Consider the following 16,114-nt stretch of genomic DNA (forward strand, 5'->3'; position numbering starts at 1 on the left):
CATATATGAGGCTCTCTATTATGGAAGCATAAGGGATCTTTCTCATGCATTCAATCTCCTCAGGTGTGCTAGGGCACATCTTCTTGGAGAGATGAATGCTATGTCTAAAGGGTACTAAACCTCTTTTGGAGTTTTCCATGATAAACCTTTTAGCACCTCCTCTATGTACATCTTCTGTGAGAGTCCCATCATCCTATTTGGTCTATCTCTATAGACCTTAATACCCAGTATAAATGATGTTTCTCCTAGATCTTTCATAGAGAACTCCTTAGACAACCATATTTTGACTGAGATTAACATGAAAATATCATTTTCAATTAGGAGGATGTCATCAACGTACAGTACGAGGAAGACAACTGCGCTCCCACTGATCTTCTTGAATACACATGGTTCCTCCTCATTCTTGATGAAACCAAATATTTTGATCACATCATTGAAACGAGTATTCCAGCTCCGAGATGCTTGCTTAAGTCCATAAATGGACCTTTGCAGCTTGCAGACCTTATGATCATCATCACTGGATGTGAAACCAAGTGGCTATTCCATATAGATATCTTTCTCAAGATATCCATTTAAGAATGCCATTTTCATGTCCATCTGTCATATTTCATAATCAAAATAGGCTACAACGGCAAGCAATATGCGGATGGATTTTAGCATGGCTACGGGCGAGAAGGTATCCTGATAGTCAATGCCTTCACGCTGACTATAACCTTTCACTACGAGCCTAGCCTTGAATGTCTCCACATTTCCATCTGCACCTATCTTTCTCTTGAAGATCTATTTACATCTAATAGGTACAATACCCTCAGGTGGATCTATCAAGGTCCAGACTTGGTTTGAGTGCATCAAGTCAATTTCTGATCTCATTGCCTCTAACCATTTATCGGAGTCGATATCTAATATTGCCTCGTCATAGGTCTTGGGGTCATCACCATGAGCCCTATTTTTTGTGAGGAACATTTTCTCTATTTCCTCTTGTATAGTACCTAAGTACCTTTTAGGAGGACAGAAAATCCTAGTCGATCTACAAGGTAGAAGAGATTGTGTTAGGACTGGTTCTAATTGATTGGGTTCCTCAGGTTCTTTAGCTTGTTGCTCTTGGGAGACATTCTCCTTGAGCTTAATTATTCTTCCGATGCCACTATCTTGAATAAATTATTTTTCAAAAAAAATAGCATGTTGATTCATAATCACATTGTGGTCTTCCGGAATATAAAAATAGTATCCTAATGATTATTTAGGATATCCTATGAACCGAGCTCTAAAAGACGTGAACTCTAACTTGTCCGTTTGCTGTCTCTTGATATGAGTCGGACAACCTCAAATTCTGAGATGACTCAGACTTGATTTCTTACCATGTCATATCTCATACGATGTGGTAGGAACGGTTTTAGAGGAAATCCTATTCAATACATATATTGCTGTCATGAGACAATATCCCCAAAGAAACTCAGGAAGGTCTGTGAAGCTCATCATGGAACGGACCATATCTAATAGGGTCCGATTTCTCCGTTATGAAACTCCATTGAGTTGTGGCATTCCAGGTGGAGTCCATTGAGAGACTATGCCATTGTCCTTCAGATAGTCTAGAAACTCCCGACTAAGGTATTCACCTCCTCGATCTGATCGAAGAACCTTAATGGGCTTTCCTGTTTATTTTTCTACCTCATATCTGAATTCTTTGAACTTTTCAAAGGATTCAGACTTGTGTTTCATTAAAAATACATATCCGTACTTAGACATATCATCGGTAAAGGTAATGAAGTAGATATAGTTGCCTCTAGCCGGCACATCAAATGGGCCACACACATCCGTATGTACTAGGGCAAGTAGGTCTGTGGCCCTTTCCCCATGTCCCACAAAAGGAAGCTTGGTCATTTTACCTTGAAGGCATGATTCACAAACTAGATATGACTCAAAAGTCAACGGACTCAATAGCCCGAATTTCTTCAATTTGTTAACCCTGTCTTCCGCTATATGATCTAACCTTAGGTGCCACAGATACCTATCATTTAGACTATCTCTAGGCATTTTAATTCCCATGGCATTCATATTTTGTTCGATATGAAATACAGATACATCAATATGTAATTGATAGAGACCATTAATAAGAAAATCATTTGCAACTTTATTATTTTCATAAAATATATTACAATGGTCCTTATGAAAGCTAATCACATAGCCTTCTTGTGCTAAACATGAAACAGAAATCAAATTCCTGCTTGCTGCAGGCACATAATAACAGTCTCTAAGAACTAAATCTAATCCTAACAGTAATCACAGATGGTAGGTTTCCATGGCCACAACAGCAACTCTTGCTCTATTCTCGATGCGTAGGATCATATCCCCATCCCTCAGCCTCCTGCTCTCCTCAAGATCCTGCATAGAAGTGCACAAATGAGCACTAGAACCAGAGTCAAGTACCCAACTGGATGCAGAGAAAATCGTAAGATTAGATTCTATAACAAGCATACCTCTAGAAGGACCATCCTTCTTGTTCTTCAGGGTGGCCAGGTACTCAGGACAGTTCTGTTTTCAATAGCTGTCTGAATTACAATGAAAATATTTTCTCTTTTCAGCTGCCTTCTTCTTCGGTTCCGTCTTCTTCCTTTTTCCATCCATCTTCTGCTTCTTCGCAGACTTTTTCTTCTTTTCAAAAGACTTTCTCTTGGAAGAAGTCTGCTCCACAGTAAGGACTGAGCCTTTTGAACTCTTCAAAGAAAGCTCAGTCATAACCAACATGTTCATTAATTCAGTCAAGGTACACTGCATCTTATACATATGGAAGTTCATGATGAACTGACCATATGCATCAGACAAGGACTGAAGGATCATATCAATCTGAAAATCCTTGTCTAAGATGATACCGAGCTTCTCAAGCTCCTCAAGGTCCTTGATCATTGTTAAACAATGATCTTGGACTGACTGTCTATCACGTATTTTAGCCTTAAAAAGTCTTTGGCAGACTTGATACTTGGCTGCGCGACTTTGTTCACCAAACAACTCTTGTAGGTGAGCCAACATTTGGCGGATAGTCATAATATTCTCATGTTGGCTCTGCAAGTCATCAGACATTGCACCCAACATGTAGTACCTGGCTTTGTTATCTTCATCCGTCCACTTTTTCAGAGATGCTCTCTGTTCAGCAGTCGGACATGCTGGCATGGCAGGTGGGTCCTGGTCCAAGACATGAGTCAGTTTCTCAAAATCTAGAATAATTTTGTAGTTTCTCAATCAGTCTTTGAAATTAGGTCCAGTCAATCTGTGGGTGTCTAGTATTTTGGTCAAGGGGTTGGACGCAGACATGTTTCCTATAGAGAGTCAAAAATTTTTAGTTAGATTTTGTAATCAGACTTAACCAATTTATTTAGGGGTTTCATTTTTAAACAAATTAAGCTCCCACTATTTTCTCAGATCCTTACACTCTCTAGGTAGAGATGTGAAAATCTTCATGATTAGTGATTTCTAGTGGGTGGTGCGGTCTCACCGACTGGCTCACCACCTCACCTAATAGTTATTGGTGATGGGTCAACCGATGAGTGGACAACTCTTGTCTAATGATTCTCTAATCATGGTGCACCCAAAATTTGATCTCTAATTCATGAAGCTCACCGTGTCCGGAATATTGCTCCATTCCTTAGTTAAGTCAGATCCATTATTTGCACGAACTAGATTCCTGATTGCATCCCTCACCGTATCTGGAATATTGAGCACAACCCATCCTCTAATCCGTAGCATCCAATGTCTAATGGACATGGTTGCGTCTTTCCAGTGCAACTGAACCACTGTAACCAGTCGAGAACAATCAACCCCGAGAAGGGCCCGCACATCCACAATGGTGGAAGACCTTAGACTTAATATTTTTTTAGGAAGATTTAATTTAGGTCTCATTAAACTTGACTTGACATAGTCATAACAATTATGACTAACCTAGTGGCATGGGTTAGCTCAAATTGTTAGTCACCTCAAATCAGAACTGGGTCGACATATATGGCCAGATAAGTGAGACCGGTGGGAGGGATATGGCATTAACTTGACAAGAACGTATTGAGTCGAGTAGCTCCTAATTAAAAATCAGTCGATCACATCTGTCTAACTTATCTTAGACACCAAATTGTCGAACCAGAACCAATTGGGTTAGTCTACAATCCAGGCTCTAACCACTGAGCCAAATTAGGTCTTAACTTAATCGAGTCACATCTAAATGCGATTCGACCTTGACTTAGACTTAATCCTATTAGGCTGGTCAATTATTAGCTTTCATGATCCCACCTAGCCAACTTTTGATTTGGTTTGATCAACCGCTAGATCTAATTAAGCTATCCAAGTCCGAACCCAATTTTATGAGAATGACTTAGATCTGAAATTCTCAATTTTAGACCTAATTTAATTTCATAAGCTTAATTTATTAATTAAGTCTTGGGTTCATAAATAAAATATGTAAATAAATCCTAGGGTTTCAGGATCTAGAGTTTTGCAGAAAAGTAAATTTTGATTTCTGATTAAGGATGAATGCGCAGCACCCCTACATGCCATAAGAACACCTCATTGAATGGGAGGAGAGGGTCTTAAACCCTACTTTGTTCTTATGATCGGACGACCATGAGAAATACCTTAATCAGAAATATTAATTTAACTACAAAACTGTTAGATTTAAGTTACATATCACATATATAATTTCAGATCTAACTTATACATGCTTTGCATATATCTCATATATTAAAATCTGATCTAATTAGCATGCTTTCAGATCTGATACATCACATATAACATCTGAAAAATAAGATTTAAATTGAACTATTCAATATAAAATCTATTCTAGACAGTTACTAGAATAATTCTACAACTAGTCTAGGCATGCAGCAGATCAATCTTATGAATTAATTAAATTTTATTTTTTATTTTTTAATTTAAATATAATATTTATAATATCAAAAAATTAGATAATAAATTAGATCTAATTTATTTTTTAATCATATTAAAATATAAAACTTCAAGACTATTCATAGTTTAAACTATTCCTAGTCTAGTCATACATCTCATACATGTTAGATCTACTTAGATTTAATTTTAAATTTTTTGATTTCAGATCCAATCACATTTGATGTGACATATGAAATTCATTAATATTAGATAAATAAAAATAAAAATTAGATCTGAAATAGAGCCATCAACCTGGCTCTGATACCAGTTGAAGGAAAAATTAGCTTTTTCCTTGTAGGATCTTCCAGATCTAATGAGATCTAGGGTGAAATATTTAAAAAAAAAATTATCCTACTTTATTTCAGATCTAAGATCTATTAGATCTAATTCTTATTATCTAATATTTAATCTAAAATTAAATCTAAAATTTGAGGATTAGAGGAATATCTCTAGGGTAAATAGATTACCCTGTAGATGATCGCAGCAATGCTCGAGGTTCTAAAATAGCCATACAGTCGTCTGACCTCTATCGATATCCACTCAAGTAGGATATGGATCATCTTCTCCTTGCAAATCTTTACTCCAAAAATCAGATCTAGATCTGATCTGCAAGATCTTCAAAAGATCTTCTGAAGCTGGAGCAGCAGCTTCTTGACAAATTCCTGCAGCCTTCTGATCACGGAGCCACCACACCTTGGACAAGCACCAGATGGATTCCCAACCTCTTGGACATGAAGAAGGGAGGAAGAGGAGCAGAGGAGGCATGGAGAAGTGGAGGGGTTTCACATTTTTGCTGGGTATTGAGCAGAGTCTCTCAACCCTAGGTGCAGATAGGGTTTAAATAGATCCTGCTGCGCCATGCAGTGCCACATCATTCGATCAATCAAAAAATTTCAATTAATTCTGAAAAAATTTTAATTAGTGGAGTGATATCATCTGATCATATCAGATAAGAACCCCACCAAACCCTCCTACTGTTGGCACCAACACTGGATAAACACAGTGAGATTGGCGCCCAATAGTTTGAGTCGATCAAGGCATAGAGTCCTCATCTCATGGGACTCTATCCTTATCCACTTGGGGCGCACGTCATATCTGATTATGGTGCCCACTTTGAGGGTAAAATTAGCAGGTGGACACTCCACAAAAATTCTTCAATGACCTCTTGCCAAGTGGCCTTCAGTCTAAGGTCCATAGGTCAACGTTTGATCGATGTCCTAAAATGGAAATGGTAGGTGACAAGAATTAACAGATGTTGTCTTAAATTCATCTCATGAATTAAGACAAATCTTTTCTGACCTGGACTGACTCCAGTCAGATTGTGAGAAACCTTCTCAAGGTTCTCTGGGTGAGTCAAATCACATTTGGCTTAGTCGAGATAGAAAAGATTACACGAGAAGAAAGTTAGGCTCAATCGTGTGCTAGCATGATTTCTTTGAACCTAATTGGATCTAATCCCAATCAATCAAACTAGGCTAGCTTAATTGATGACATCCAGACTCTAACTCTTGTTTGTGTGACCCAGTTAGGTTTATTTTTGTATGGTAATGAGACATGTCATGATCTCATCATCGACATCATCGAAACTCCTTTCGATGGACCAGAACTCTTCTGATTCAGACAATTTAGAATGATCGATCATTAATATTATTCTAATTGCTCTCAAAATTCATCAGTGACACCTAGCAGTATATGGTGGCAATCCATCAGAAATGAAGACGAACCTCTCAGTGCAGCTACCTGTGTGATTGAGTTCCTCTATCATTAGTCTCGACTGAATTAGGGTTAAGGTGAACTCGTCAAACCTAACATCAGTCATATGAATCAATCGATCGATCCAAATCTGATGTGAAACCTTAATGAAAAACTCTTTTTCTATTATTTCACTCTGCTATGGCCATGGGCTTAAGGACTCAATCTTTCGATCATCATAGGACTACTCCTCTTATCTACCGAAGTTAATAGATCCCATCTTGGTGCGATCTGGTTCCTACAATGAATATGCTACAACCAACATGCACCTCAGGATTTCGAATGGCTAGAAGATTGAGTTATGGTGTAGTCAAACTATAACACATTCAAGGTGAACTGTCGATGCACCTCAGGTCAAAGAACTAGACACACAGCTGTAGCATCGAGCTAGTCATCGACGAGAAGGTAGACTTCCTTATGACTGCTCGAGGTGGTCATGCTCAGTACTCTCATTCTCAATGAATACTTGTACTCTCACTTCGGTGTCTTCACATCGTAGACTCAAGACACATCTACCCTAAGGAAGCGATCGTACACCAACCTTCTGCATCGATCACCATCCTCATAATGATCCTATGGTCAGGAGCTGTTTATGAGTTAGTTATGTAAATTCATGCCTTAAATTTTTAACTCTTGAAAATATGAATTAACATTTCTACTAACTCAAAGGATGTATCACAGACATAATGTACACAATGTGATAGTAGAATAACCCTTTTATTCATTTATAGTCAAAATTACAAATTTGCCCTTACATTTGTATAGGAATGTGTCAGTCAATCTAGCATCTAGGGCACACATCTAACAGCATCGATTAGTTGATCGATCTTTGACAAGAAAAAGCTATCCTTTAGACAAGCTTTATTTAGATTGGTGTAGTCGATGCAGATTCATCATTTTCTATTGACCTTTCTTACTATTTCTACATTGATGAGCTAATCTAGATAGTTGGTTTCTCTTATAAAGTTAGCTGTGAGGAGCTTATCAATTTTTTCATCGATGATCTTCTACTTTTCAGGAACAAAAGATCTTTTGTCTCACCGGTCTAACTTTGGAGTCAATGTTTAATCGGTGAGTTATTACTTTTAGAGGAATCCTTGGCATGTCAGTTGCTGACCAAGCAAATATATCGGTGTTTGTTCTTAGTAAGTCTACCAGCTGTTTTCACTCCGGATCGTATAATTGGGACCCATTTTGAACTATTCTTGTAGGGTTGTCTTCTCTTAGTGGGATCAAAATCAATTGCTCAGCTGACTCACCCATTTCTTTATTTTCTCTTTGGTCTAGCTTGTCAATCGATAGAGGGTCTTCAGATTTACTATTCTCAGCAGAAATAATAAAGCAGTATCGAGCTAGTTGTTGATCTCCATGTATTTCTCCAGCTTCATTTTTTGTCAAAAATTGGATTAATAAATAATATGTTGACACCACCGCTTTTCACACATTGAGTCTGGATCGTCTAAGTATAGTATTGTAAGCCGAAGAAACTCGGACCACCGTAAATATCAAGAGGTTAGTGCTTTGACATGGATCTATTTTTGCTGTTAGTGGAAGAGTAATTTTTTCTTCCACATTAACTGCATCTTCAGTGAAACCAACTAATGGTGTCAAGACTTTTCTGAATTGATCAGTTGGTAGTCGCATTCAAGAAAAAGTCAAGTAAAATAAAATATCATTTGAATTTTCATTATTTATCAAATTTTTTTTTACATCATAATTTGCTATCATCATCAAGACAATGACAGCATCATCATAAAGAGTCTGTATTCTCCAAACATCATCCTCCGAAAAAGAGATTATATTATTATCAAGTCATCGCTTCTTTACAGATTCTTCTTCGAAAGTTGCCCCCTAGTCTTTCGATAGCTAAAAAATCATATTGATAACTCCTGTCGTTGGTCGATTGTCGATTACTTCTTCAGATTGTGTTTGAGATTATTGGTCGGTAGGAGGTGAGTCGGATGGTCTCATCAAAATTTTTTGAGATAGCCTCATCAAATTAGGGCTTCTATCTCATCCCTGAGTTGAATGCACTGTTCGATATCATGACCATCATTACGATGGAATTGACCGTACTTTTTTTTATCGCAGCTCCTTGGTGGCGCTTTCATTGGTGGGAGATGATGAAGGTACTCCTCTCCCTCAATCTCCAATAGGATCTACGCATAGGGAGCAGAGAAAGGAGTGTAGGAGTCATACCTATTGTCGTAATTATTTGGTCCTGGACTCTATTGATGGGGTGAAGCTCTCTTGTTGGTCATTGGCCGAGTTGGTTCGGTCAGAGCTTCATTTTTTTTTCTTTTTTTTTTGATATTTTTTTCTGTTCAAAGTCGGTCAGAAGCGCCTTCATCTGTGCGAATATACTTACATGCGTGCTCCAAAAGTTCAATATAAGTCTGAGAGAGAGTCTTATCCAGGAAGTAAGTGAATCTGGATCCCCTCAGATCTCTTTTCATAGTCAAAATAGCTATATTTTCGTTGAGGTCCCTGACCTCAATTGTGGCGGTGCTAAAATGCACCACAAAGTCTCTCAGTGTCTCTCATTTACCTTGCTTGATGGAGAAAAGATTGTCGGATATTCGTGGCACCTTTCAACTAGTGTTGAAGTGGGCTACAAATGAATGTTCAAGCTGCTTAAAGAAATTTATGCTTTCCAGTTGGAGCTCAGAATATCATGCTCGAGCAGCCTTCCGAATGGTAGTCGGAAAGTCAATGCATAAGAGGACATCGATTGCCCCCTGGATCATCATGAGAGCTTGTAACTCTTCAAATGGTCAATTAGATCAGTGAAACAATCATATGGTTCCATCTGTGGTATCTTGAATCGAGATGAGATCGGCTTATTCAAGATATGCTGAGAGAGAGAGGCTGAGCAATGTAGAAGCTAAGGTTGTTGGAGGACCCTTAGTCATCCACTTGGAGTTGGGCAAGTTGGCGGTCAATCTCTTTAAACTTGTGCTTGTAGTTATTGAGTCACCGTTGTTGGAAGAACCCAAAGGTAGAGTTCCCTGAAGAACTTAAGGATCGGAAAGTCGAAGGTGAACGCAGCCTCTTCCCCTTCTTGATACTATATGCATGCGAAGGAGAAGGAGATCACCACAAATGATGGGCAGCATGATGAAAGTGCCGGAAAGGTGGTGGCTTGACTCGATGAGAATATTAAGATGGTCATCATTTTGGGGACGAAGAAAAAGATCGTCGCGGAGCACGATGACTGTCTGGATGGCACTGTATGCGCTGCTGGCTCTTCTACCGCCAGTTGTTGCTATTGGAGACTATGCACTGCCTCCATTAGTATTTTTATTTGCTACATTAAAGCAGCGATTTGGACGTCCGTAGTGATAATAGGATGTGAAGAACTGGGTTCTGCTATTAGAGGTAAAAGAGGAAGGTCTTCTCGATGGAAAGATTGTCTGGCAGAATCGATGGAGTTATTTTGAGCTCTTATTTTTGCCATAATTTTTTGTTTTACTAGTCCTTCTCTCCTACCTGGCGCATCAATCTGTTGCGGCCAATCCTTTGTTGCACTCAGCTCCAGCGAAGAGCAACCTGCAAAAGAAGTCCATAGACTGAAATTATATCCGATGGAGACCCTCCGATGCTTAAGTCAATAAAGAGTGATGAACAACAGATATAATATTCAAAGTGACAGAGTGGTAGCTCAGAAGTATCTTACCAAAATTATTCATTTATCTCTCTTTTATAGATAATCTGCTGGTAACCATTTGTAACGGTTAGACATGTGGGTTCCATTTATTTCGGTGCTATATGATCTGAGTAGACAGTTAAAACCCTCTGATGATCATGGTATATGGTCATTATGCACTTTTTATGCTGGTGATTTCTGATATATTGACTGTATATCGATAATTTTATTGTACCGATTGTATGTCGGTATATATGGTACATCGACTGATCGTTAATTGATTATTCTGACATACCGACTATTCTGGTCAACTCGATTTCAGAAAGAAATTGATTGAGAATCTCCGACTATATGTCGGTGTAATCGATTGATAGTTGGGGGTTTCATTTATTCCACCGACTGAAAGTCAGATTTACTGACTATGAATCGGAGAGAGTAGATTCAATTGCCCCAACAATATATATATATATATATATAAAATCATTATTTTGTACCAATATGATCTTTAACCTACATTGTATATATCTAAACTATCTAAATTATCCTTACCTTTATTTATTCTCAGTTGGTGCTAGGGGCAACTTTTTACGAATGACTTCTTTTTTGTTGTTCTATCTTTTTTCTGTATCACCGCATGTCCATCCCAACCTTTTGATTCTTGCTGCATCCATCATGTTTGGATGTTACCTATCTTTTTATATGATAAAGTATAACTAGTCTTTAGATCGTATGACTATTCTATAAAAATTTTATTTAACTCGACATTATCTTGCAATCACATAATGTTTTCATCAAACTTCTTTGCTTTATTTAATTTATTTTAACTTTATGGATAACATTTTCTTCGATCTTCTATTCCTCATAAATAATCAATCCTAAAAATTAAAATTAATAATATTATAAATATATTATTTTTAAAATAAAATATTATATAATTTTAAAATTATGATTATTTATATCTGCATGCATACCCATCTATTTATACTACTTATCCTAATGAAATATATAATAAACTAGTCAAAGACCTGTGTATCGCACGGAGTCGGATGTATGAAAATAATTTTTTTCTAGATATAATCAGATTAAAAAAAAATATATCTAAATAATAATATAATATTTATTTAAATTCTTAAGATCACTTCATATTCTTAACTACCTATATAAATAGACTTTAATTGTAAGAATATAATAATATCATACATTAATAACATAATTTAATATGAAAAGATATTTTTTTCAGATGGTATAACAAAACTTATTTGCGAAGATGAATTGACAACACTCAAATATTTTTTCACAAAATATTATATATATATATATATATATATATATATTTATTTATATATATGATTTTGCCTAATCACGTAACTCTGCATCCAACCTGGATTGATAACCGAGCTAAGCCACCAACAACAAGTTGGTTGTGAACTTAAAATAATAATTTTTAATAGAATCTCAAATATTTTTGTTTTTTTATCATCTATGAGAATGCAGTTCGGGTTGTTGTTTGCACACGAAAGGAAGCTTTTGCACCATGACATCGTATAATAGCTACTATGATATCTGTGCAAGCTGATGAAAAAGCAGGGCTAAGCTCCGACAGCTTTCCCAGAGTCCATTGGCACCAAGCCGAAATGGGATGCTTGTTCCATCCCGTCCGTGTGGGTCCGACCTCCCGTATTCGGAGCGCACTCGACATCGTGAACGCCGACCCTCGCTCTCCTTTCCTCCCCCGTTCTCTCTCCATATAAAACAAAACGCTGCCGCTCCTCCTGGGGGTTTATTTCCTCTCCAATCACCGATCCAAGTCGTCAGGAACGAGGCGCCATGGAGGACCCCCTCGATGCCCTGCGATCCCTAATGGCCTCCCACTCCCCTCCTCTCCACGCCCTCGTCGTCCCGTCCGAAGACAACCACCAGGTTAGGTTTTCGATCTCTAAACATCCCGATCGAAAGACGTTGATCCCTGAGTTTCGATGTTTTCTATCGAAGTTTCTGGTTTCATTTGCGTCGGATTCTTGTTTAGGTATTAGTTTTTTTTTCCTCTGCCCGGTGGAAAAGCTGCTTTTCTTTTTCTGCTAACTTTTAGTGTTGATTCGATCGGGAACGGTAATGCTTCTTTATTTGATGTTCTTTTGGTGGTGTTGGGTGGAGTTTTTGATGCGATCTTGTGTCGCAGAGTGAATATGTCTCCGCGAGGGACAAAAGGCGCGCCTTCGTTTCTGGATTCACTGGAAGTGCTGGTGAGGCTTTTCTCTCCGTCAGGAAGTGACCTTGTTTGTTTTTATTGGGGACCGTAAATTCTCATTTTATTTTATTTATATGGTTCAATTGGATCTTGTTCTTTTTTAATTGGCCTGTTAGCTGATTCATAAAAACTGTCTCCTAGCACGATTCATGCTGATCATAGCTACAGCATCTCAAGTTTCTAGATATTTGTTTTTTTTTTTTTTTTGGATAAATTTCTGGAGTTGTGTCACGAAAATTGAGCTAATTTTAATGCAAATTTTCCCGTATGAAGTTCAAATCAATTGCCGTTGAGATATCATCTAAAGATGAGAGGAGATAATTAAAGAACAAAATATAGGATGCAGTGCATGATTACTTGACTGCAACTCTCTTATCATGAGTAGTTTTAGGCAATGTATAAGTGATAATTATTTTCAATAATAAATTAACAATAATTTTAATGTCAAAAAATTGCCTTCACTTTTCACCAACTTCTGGTAAAACAAATAGCAGAACCAGCCAGATGTTCAGCCAAATACTCAAGTTCTGAAAAGCCAACCTTAGATACTTCTGACAAGTAAAAACAAACACGCCCTTGTAGGAAGTCATAGCCATGATGGAGAAGTAAATAACTTATTTGTCAGAGCTGGAAGACTTATTTGTATCCTCATTGTTGGATCAGTCGGCATATATAATTATCTTCAAGGGTGCTCATGATTTGTTGACATATATGCTTGTTAAAGTTGTGTGGTGCTAGAAAGAGGAACATTGGTGTGGATTTTGTTGTAGGGCCTTATTAGATTCATTGGTTTTTGTAAACCTCAAAGAGGAAGATCCAATGACAAACCTGTATATACTCAACTATATGCAATTTTCTACTTCTTGAGATATAAACATTGCAACGAGAAAGTAATAATGGAAGTTTCATGTGAGTTTCCATTATCTCCAAAACAGCAGGACAATTAAAATACTAAATTGTTTATTATGGGCAAAGTCATTGGACATGGGATTTCTAAGGTTTGGTTTTCAAGAATCTTGGAGATTTGGATACAATGGATCTTTTTTGATCATGAAAAGGTTCATACTGAAGAAGGCCCATGAATGGTTGACCAATCAAATGTATTCTTCTCTTATTTGTGTGACAATGATTTCTCTCATTGCTTTTATTCTATGTTGCTATCTCTTCTACATTCTTTTCCAACATGTTGAACTACTGCCATTTGATATATAGAATTGTAGATAAAACATGTAGCTGAAAAGTTATCAAGAAATGTTAGTTGATAGGTCAAGTAGGGCGCCTGATGAGCTGATTCCTCTTTCCAGAATAAATTTAAAATGCCATAAAGACATCCTTGAAGTTATGAATCTTGTTTCTTTTTACTGAACTCCTAAAGATCAGTTATTACCTTTTTCAGATTATTATATCTTCTTATTTATGATTTTAACTTTTAAGTTTCAAATAGTTATGTTCAGGAATATTCCTGAATACACTTATAACCGTATATCTTTGAATAGGTTTGGCTCTTATAACAATGAATGAGGCATTGCTGTGGACCGATGGGCGGTATTTCTTACAGGCAACACAACAGCTGACCGACCGGTGGAAACTCATGCGAATTGGAGAAGACCCATCAGTCGAAATTTGGATAGCTGATGTGAGCCATCATTTTCTTTTGTGAATCTTTTTCTTTCCTTTTGCTAATTCCTAGAACTGTGGATTGTAACTTAGTGGACTCATTCTTGGGTTCTAAGATGGCAGAAAGTCAAATTCTAACCACTTTGCTTTTCTCAGTGAATGATAATTTTTTCATCATTGATATTGGTATATGTTGCAAGATAAATTTTGGGAATATCATTATGTTATCTCAGCAACATTCTGAATGCACTTGGACATTTATCTGGGAAGGATGACTGCTTCTTGGTCTAAAGCTTAAAATTTTAGTTTGATTAGCATCTTAAGTCTGAATAAGCTACCTTCTTTGTGGTGCTATCAGAATCTACCAAGCGATGCCATTGTGGGAATTGATCCCTGGTGTGTATCTGTAGAAACTGCTCAGAGATGGGAGCAGGCTTTCTTAAAGAAAAAACAGAAATTATTTCAGTTGTCTTCTAACTTGGTTGATGAAGTATGGAAAGACCGGCCTTCAGCTGATATTCTACCTGTAACTATACATCCATTAAAATTCTCGGGCCGTACTGTAGCAGAAAAATTGAAGGATCTGAGAAAAAAACTTAAAGTGGAAAAAGCTAATGCTATTATCGTCACTGCTCTTGACGAGGTATGGATTCCTATGCCTCTGTACTCATTTGTTTTTCTGATTTCCTTAATAATCTTGTTCTTGCTATGATTGCAGATTCCTTATCTTAACTTTGTGCGATGATATAGTATTCTTACATTTCATTGTTTTGAATTTATATTTAGGTTGCTTGGTTATATAATGTTCGAGGAAATGATGTAGCCTACAATCCAGTCGTACATGCATATGCCGTAGTTACATCTGAGTCTGCATTCTTTTATGTGGACAAGAGAAAGATCTCTTCTGAGGTCAGTTTTCCATTGAATATGTTCTTAGTCGATTGTGTGGCTCTAGCAAAAATGTTTTCATGTTCATGTTTGGAAACCGACATTCTTTATACAGAAAAGTTACCTATGCATACATATTTTTTTTTTAAAATACATATTGGATAAAACTTGAAGAAAATTGATAAAAATGCAAACTCTAATATCTAGAATACTCCTTTTTTTTTCCTTCAATTATTGAAAACAGGTATTCTGCTTTATGGATGAAAATGGAATTGAAATCCGGGAATACAGTACAGTTGATTCAGATGTAAGCTTGCTTGCATCTGGGCGGCTAAAGTATTCATCAGATACTAGGGACTCTCAAAGTGATGTTCAGAAAGCTGGAAAAGTTGATTCACATGTGACAGGAAATGTTGATAACACAGTGGAAGAAAAGAAACATAATATGATATGGATTGACCCAAGTTCATGCTCTCTTGCCTTGTACTCAAAGCTCATGCCTGATCGGGTTTTCATGCAGCAATCACCTTTGGCCCTTGCAAAAGCTATTAAGGTAAATTGCTTTGTCACCCATTGTTCTAAAGCAGTGGTATGTTTACATGCAAAATAACACATTCTCATGGGTTCACAGAAATGATATCTATGCTTACTTTTGCACAAGTATTGAAACAGTGGCGTGCACATTTTTATTTTCTAGTCACAAACTGGAAATTCTAGGAAGTTGGACTGGAAAATTCTTAATTTTAAGGAATATTTCTCTTTTTTTCCTTTTTTTCATTCTAACTATTCAAAGGGATTCATGAAAGATTGTTGAAGTGTTACTAATTTACAAGTATCATATTACTTTATTTTAAAACTTGGTATAAATTATGCTTCATTTAAGATTGAAATGCTTAACCTATGCACATGCATGTGGAATAAAAGGATGGATGGAGAGCAAAATTGACAATAAAAATTAGGGAAAATTGCAAAGATACTCCTTCAAGTTTGGGTAAGAAACACTTCGACCCCGAATTTTTAAAAAGTTTCAATTAGAT

At 37.0% G+C, this 16,114-nt stretch overlaps 1 protein-coding gene across 1 annotated transcript in view; it reads left to right on the plus strand.

The window, feature by feature from the left end:
• Positions 1-12,052: 12,052 nt before the first annotated feature.
• The window catches only part of LOC105060961 (aminopeptidase P1), a 34,367-nt gene continuing 30,305 nt past the window's right edge, over positions 12,053-16,114 (plus strand). Inside the window, exons 1-6 of the mRNA XM_010944861.3 lie at positions 12,053-12,244; positions 12,504-12,567; positions 14,069-14,208; positions 14,548-14,832; positions 14,976-15,098; positions 15,322-15,630. Coding sequence (XP_010943163.1) covers positions 12,152-12,244; positions 12,504-12,567; positions 14,069-14,208; positions 14,548-14,832; positions 14,976-15,098; positions 15,322-15,630 — 1,014 coding nt within the window. The 5' untranslated portion in view covers positions 12,053-12,151. The remainder of the gene's footprint in view (positions 12,245-12,503; positions 12,568-14,068; positions 14,209-14,547; positions 14,833-14,975; positions 15,099-15,321; positions 15,631-16,114) is intronic.

This window comes from Elaeis guineensis, chromosome 13 (assembly GCF_000442705.2).
Source record: "Elaeis guineensis isolate ETL-2024a chromosome 13, EG11, whole genome shotgun sequence".
NCBI classification, from domain to species: domain Eukaryota; kingdom Viridiplantae; phylum Streptophyta; class Magnoliopsida; order Arecales; family Arecaceae; genus Elaeis; species Elaeis guineensis.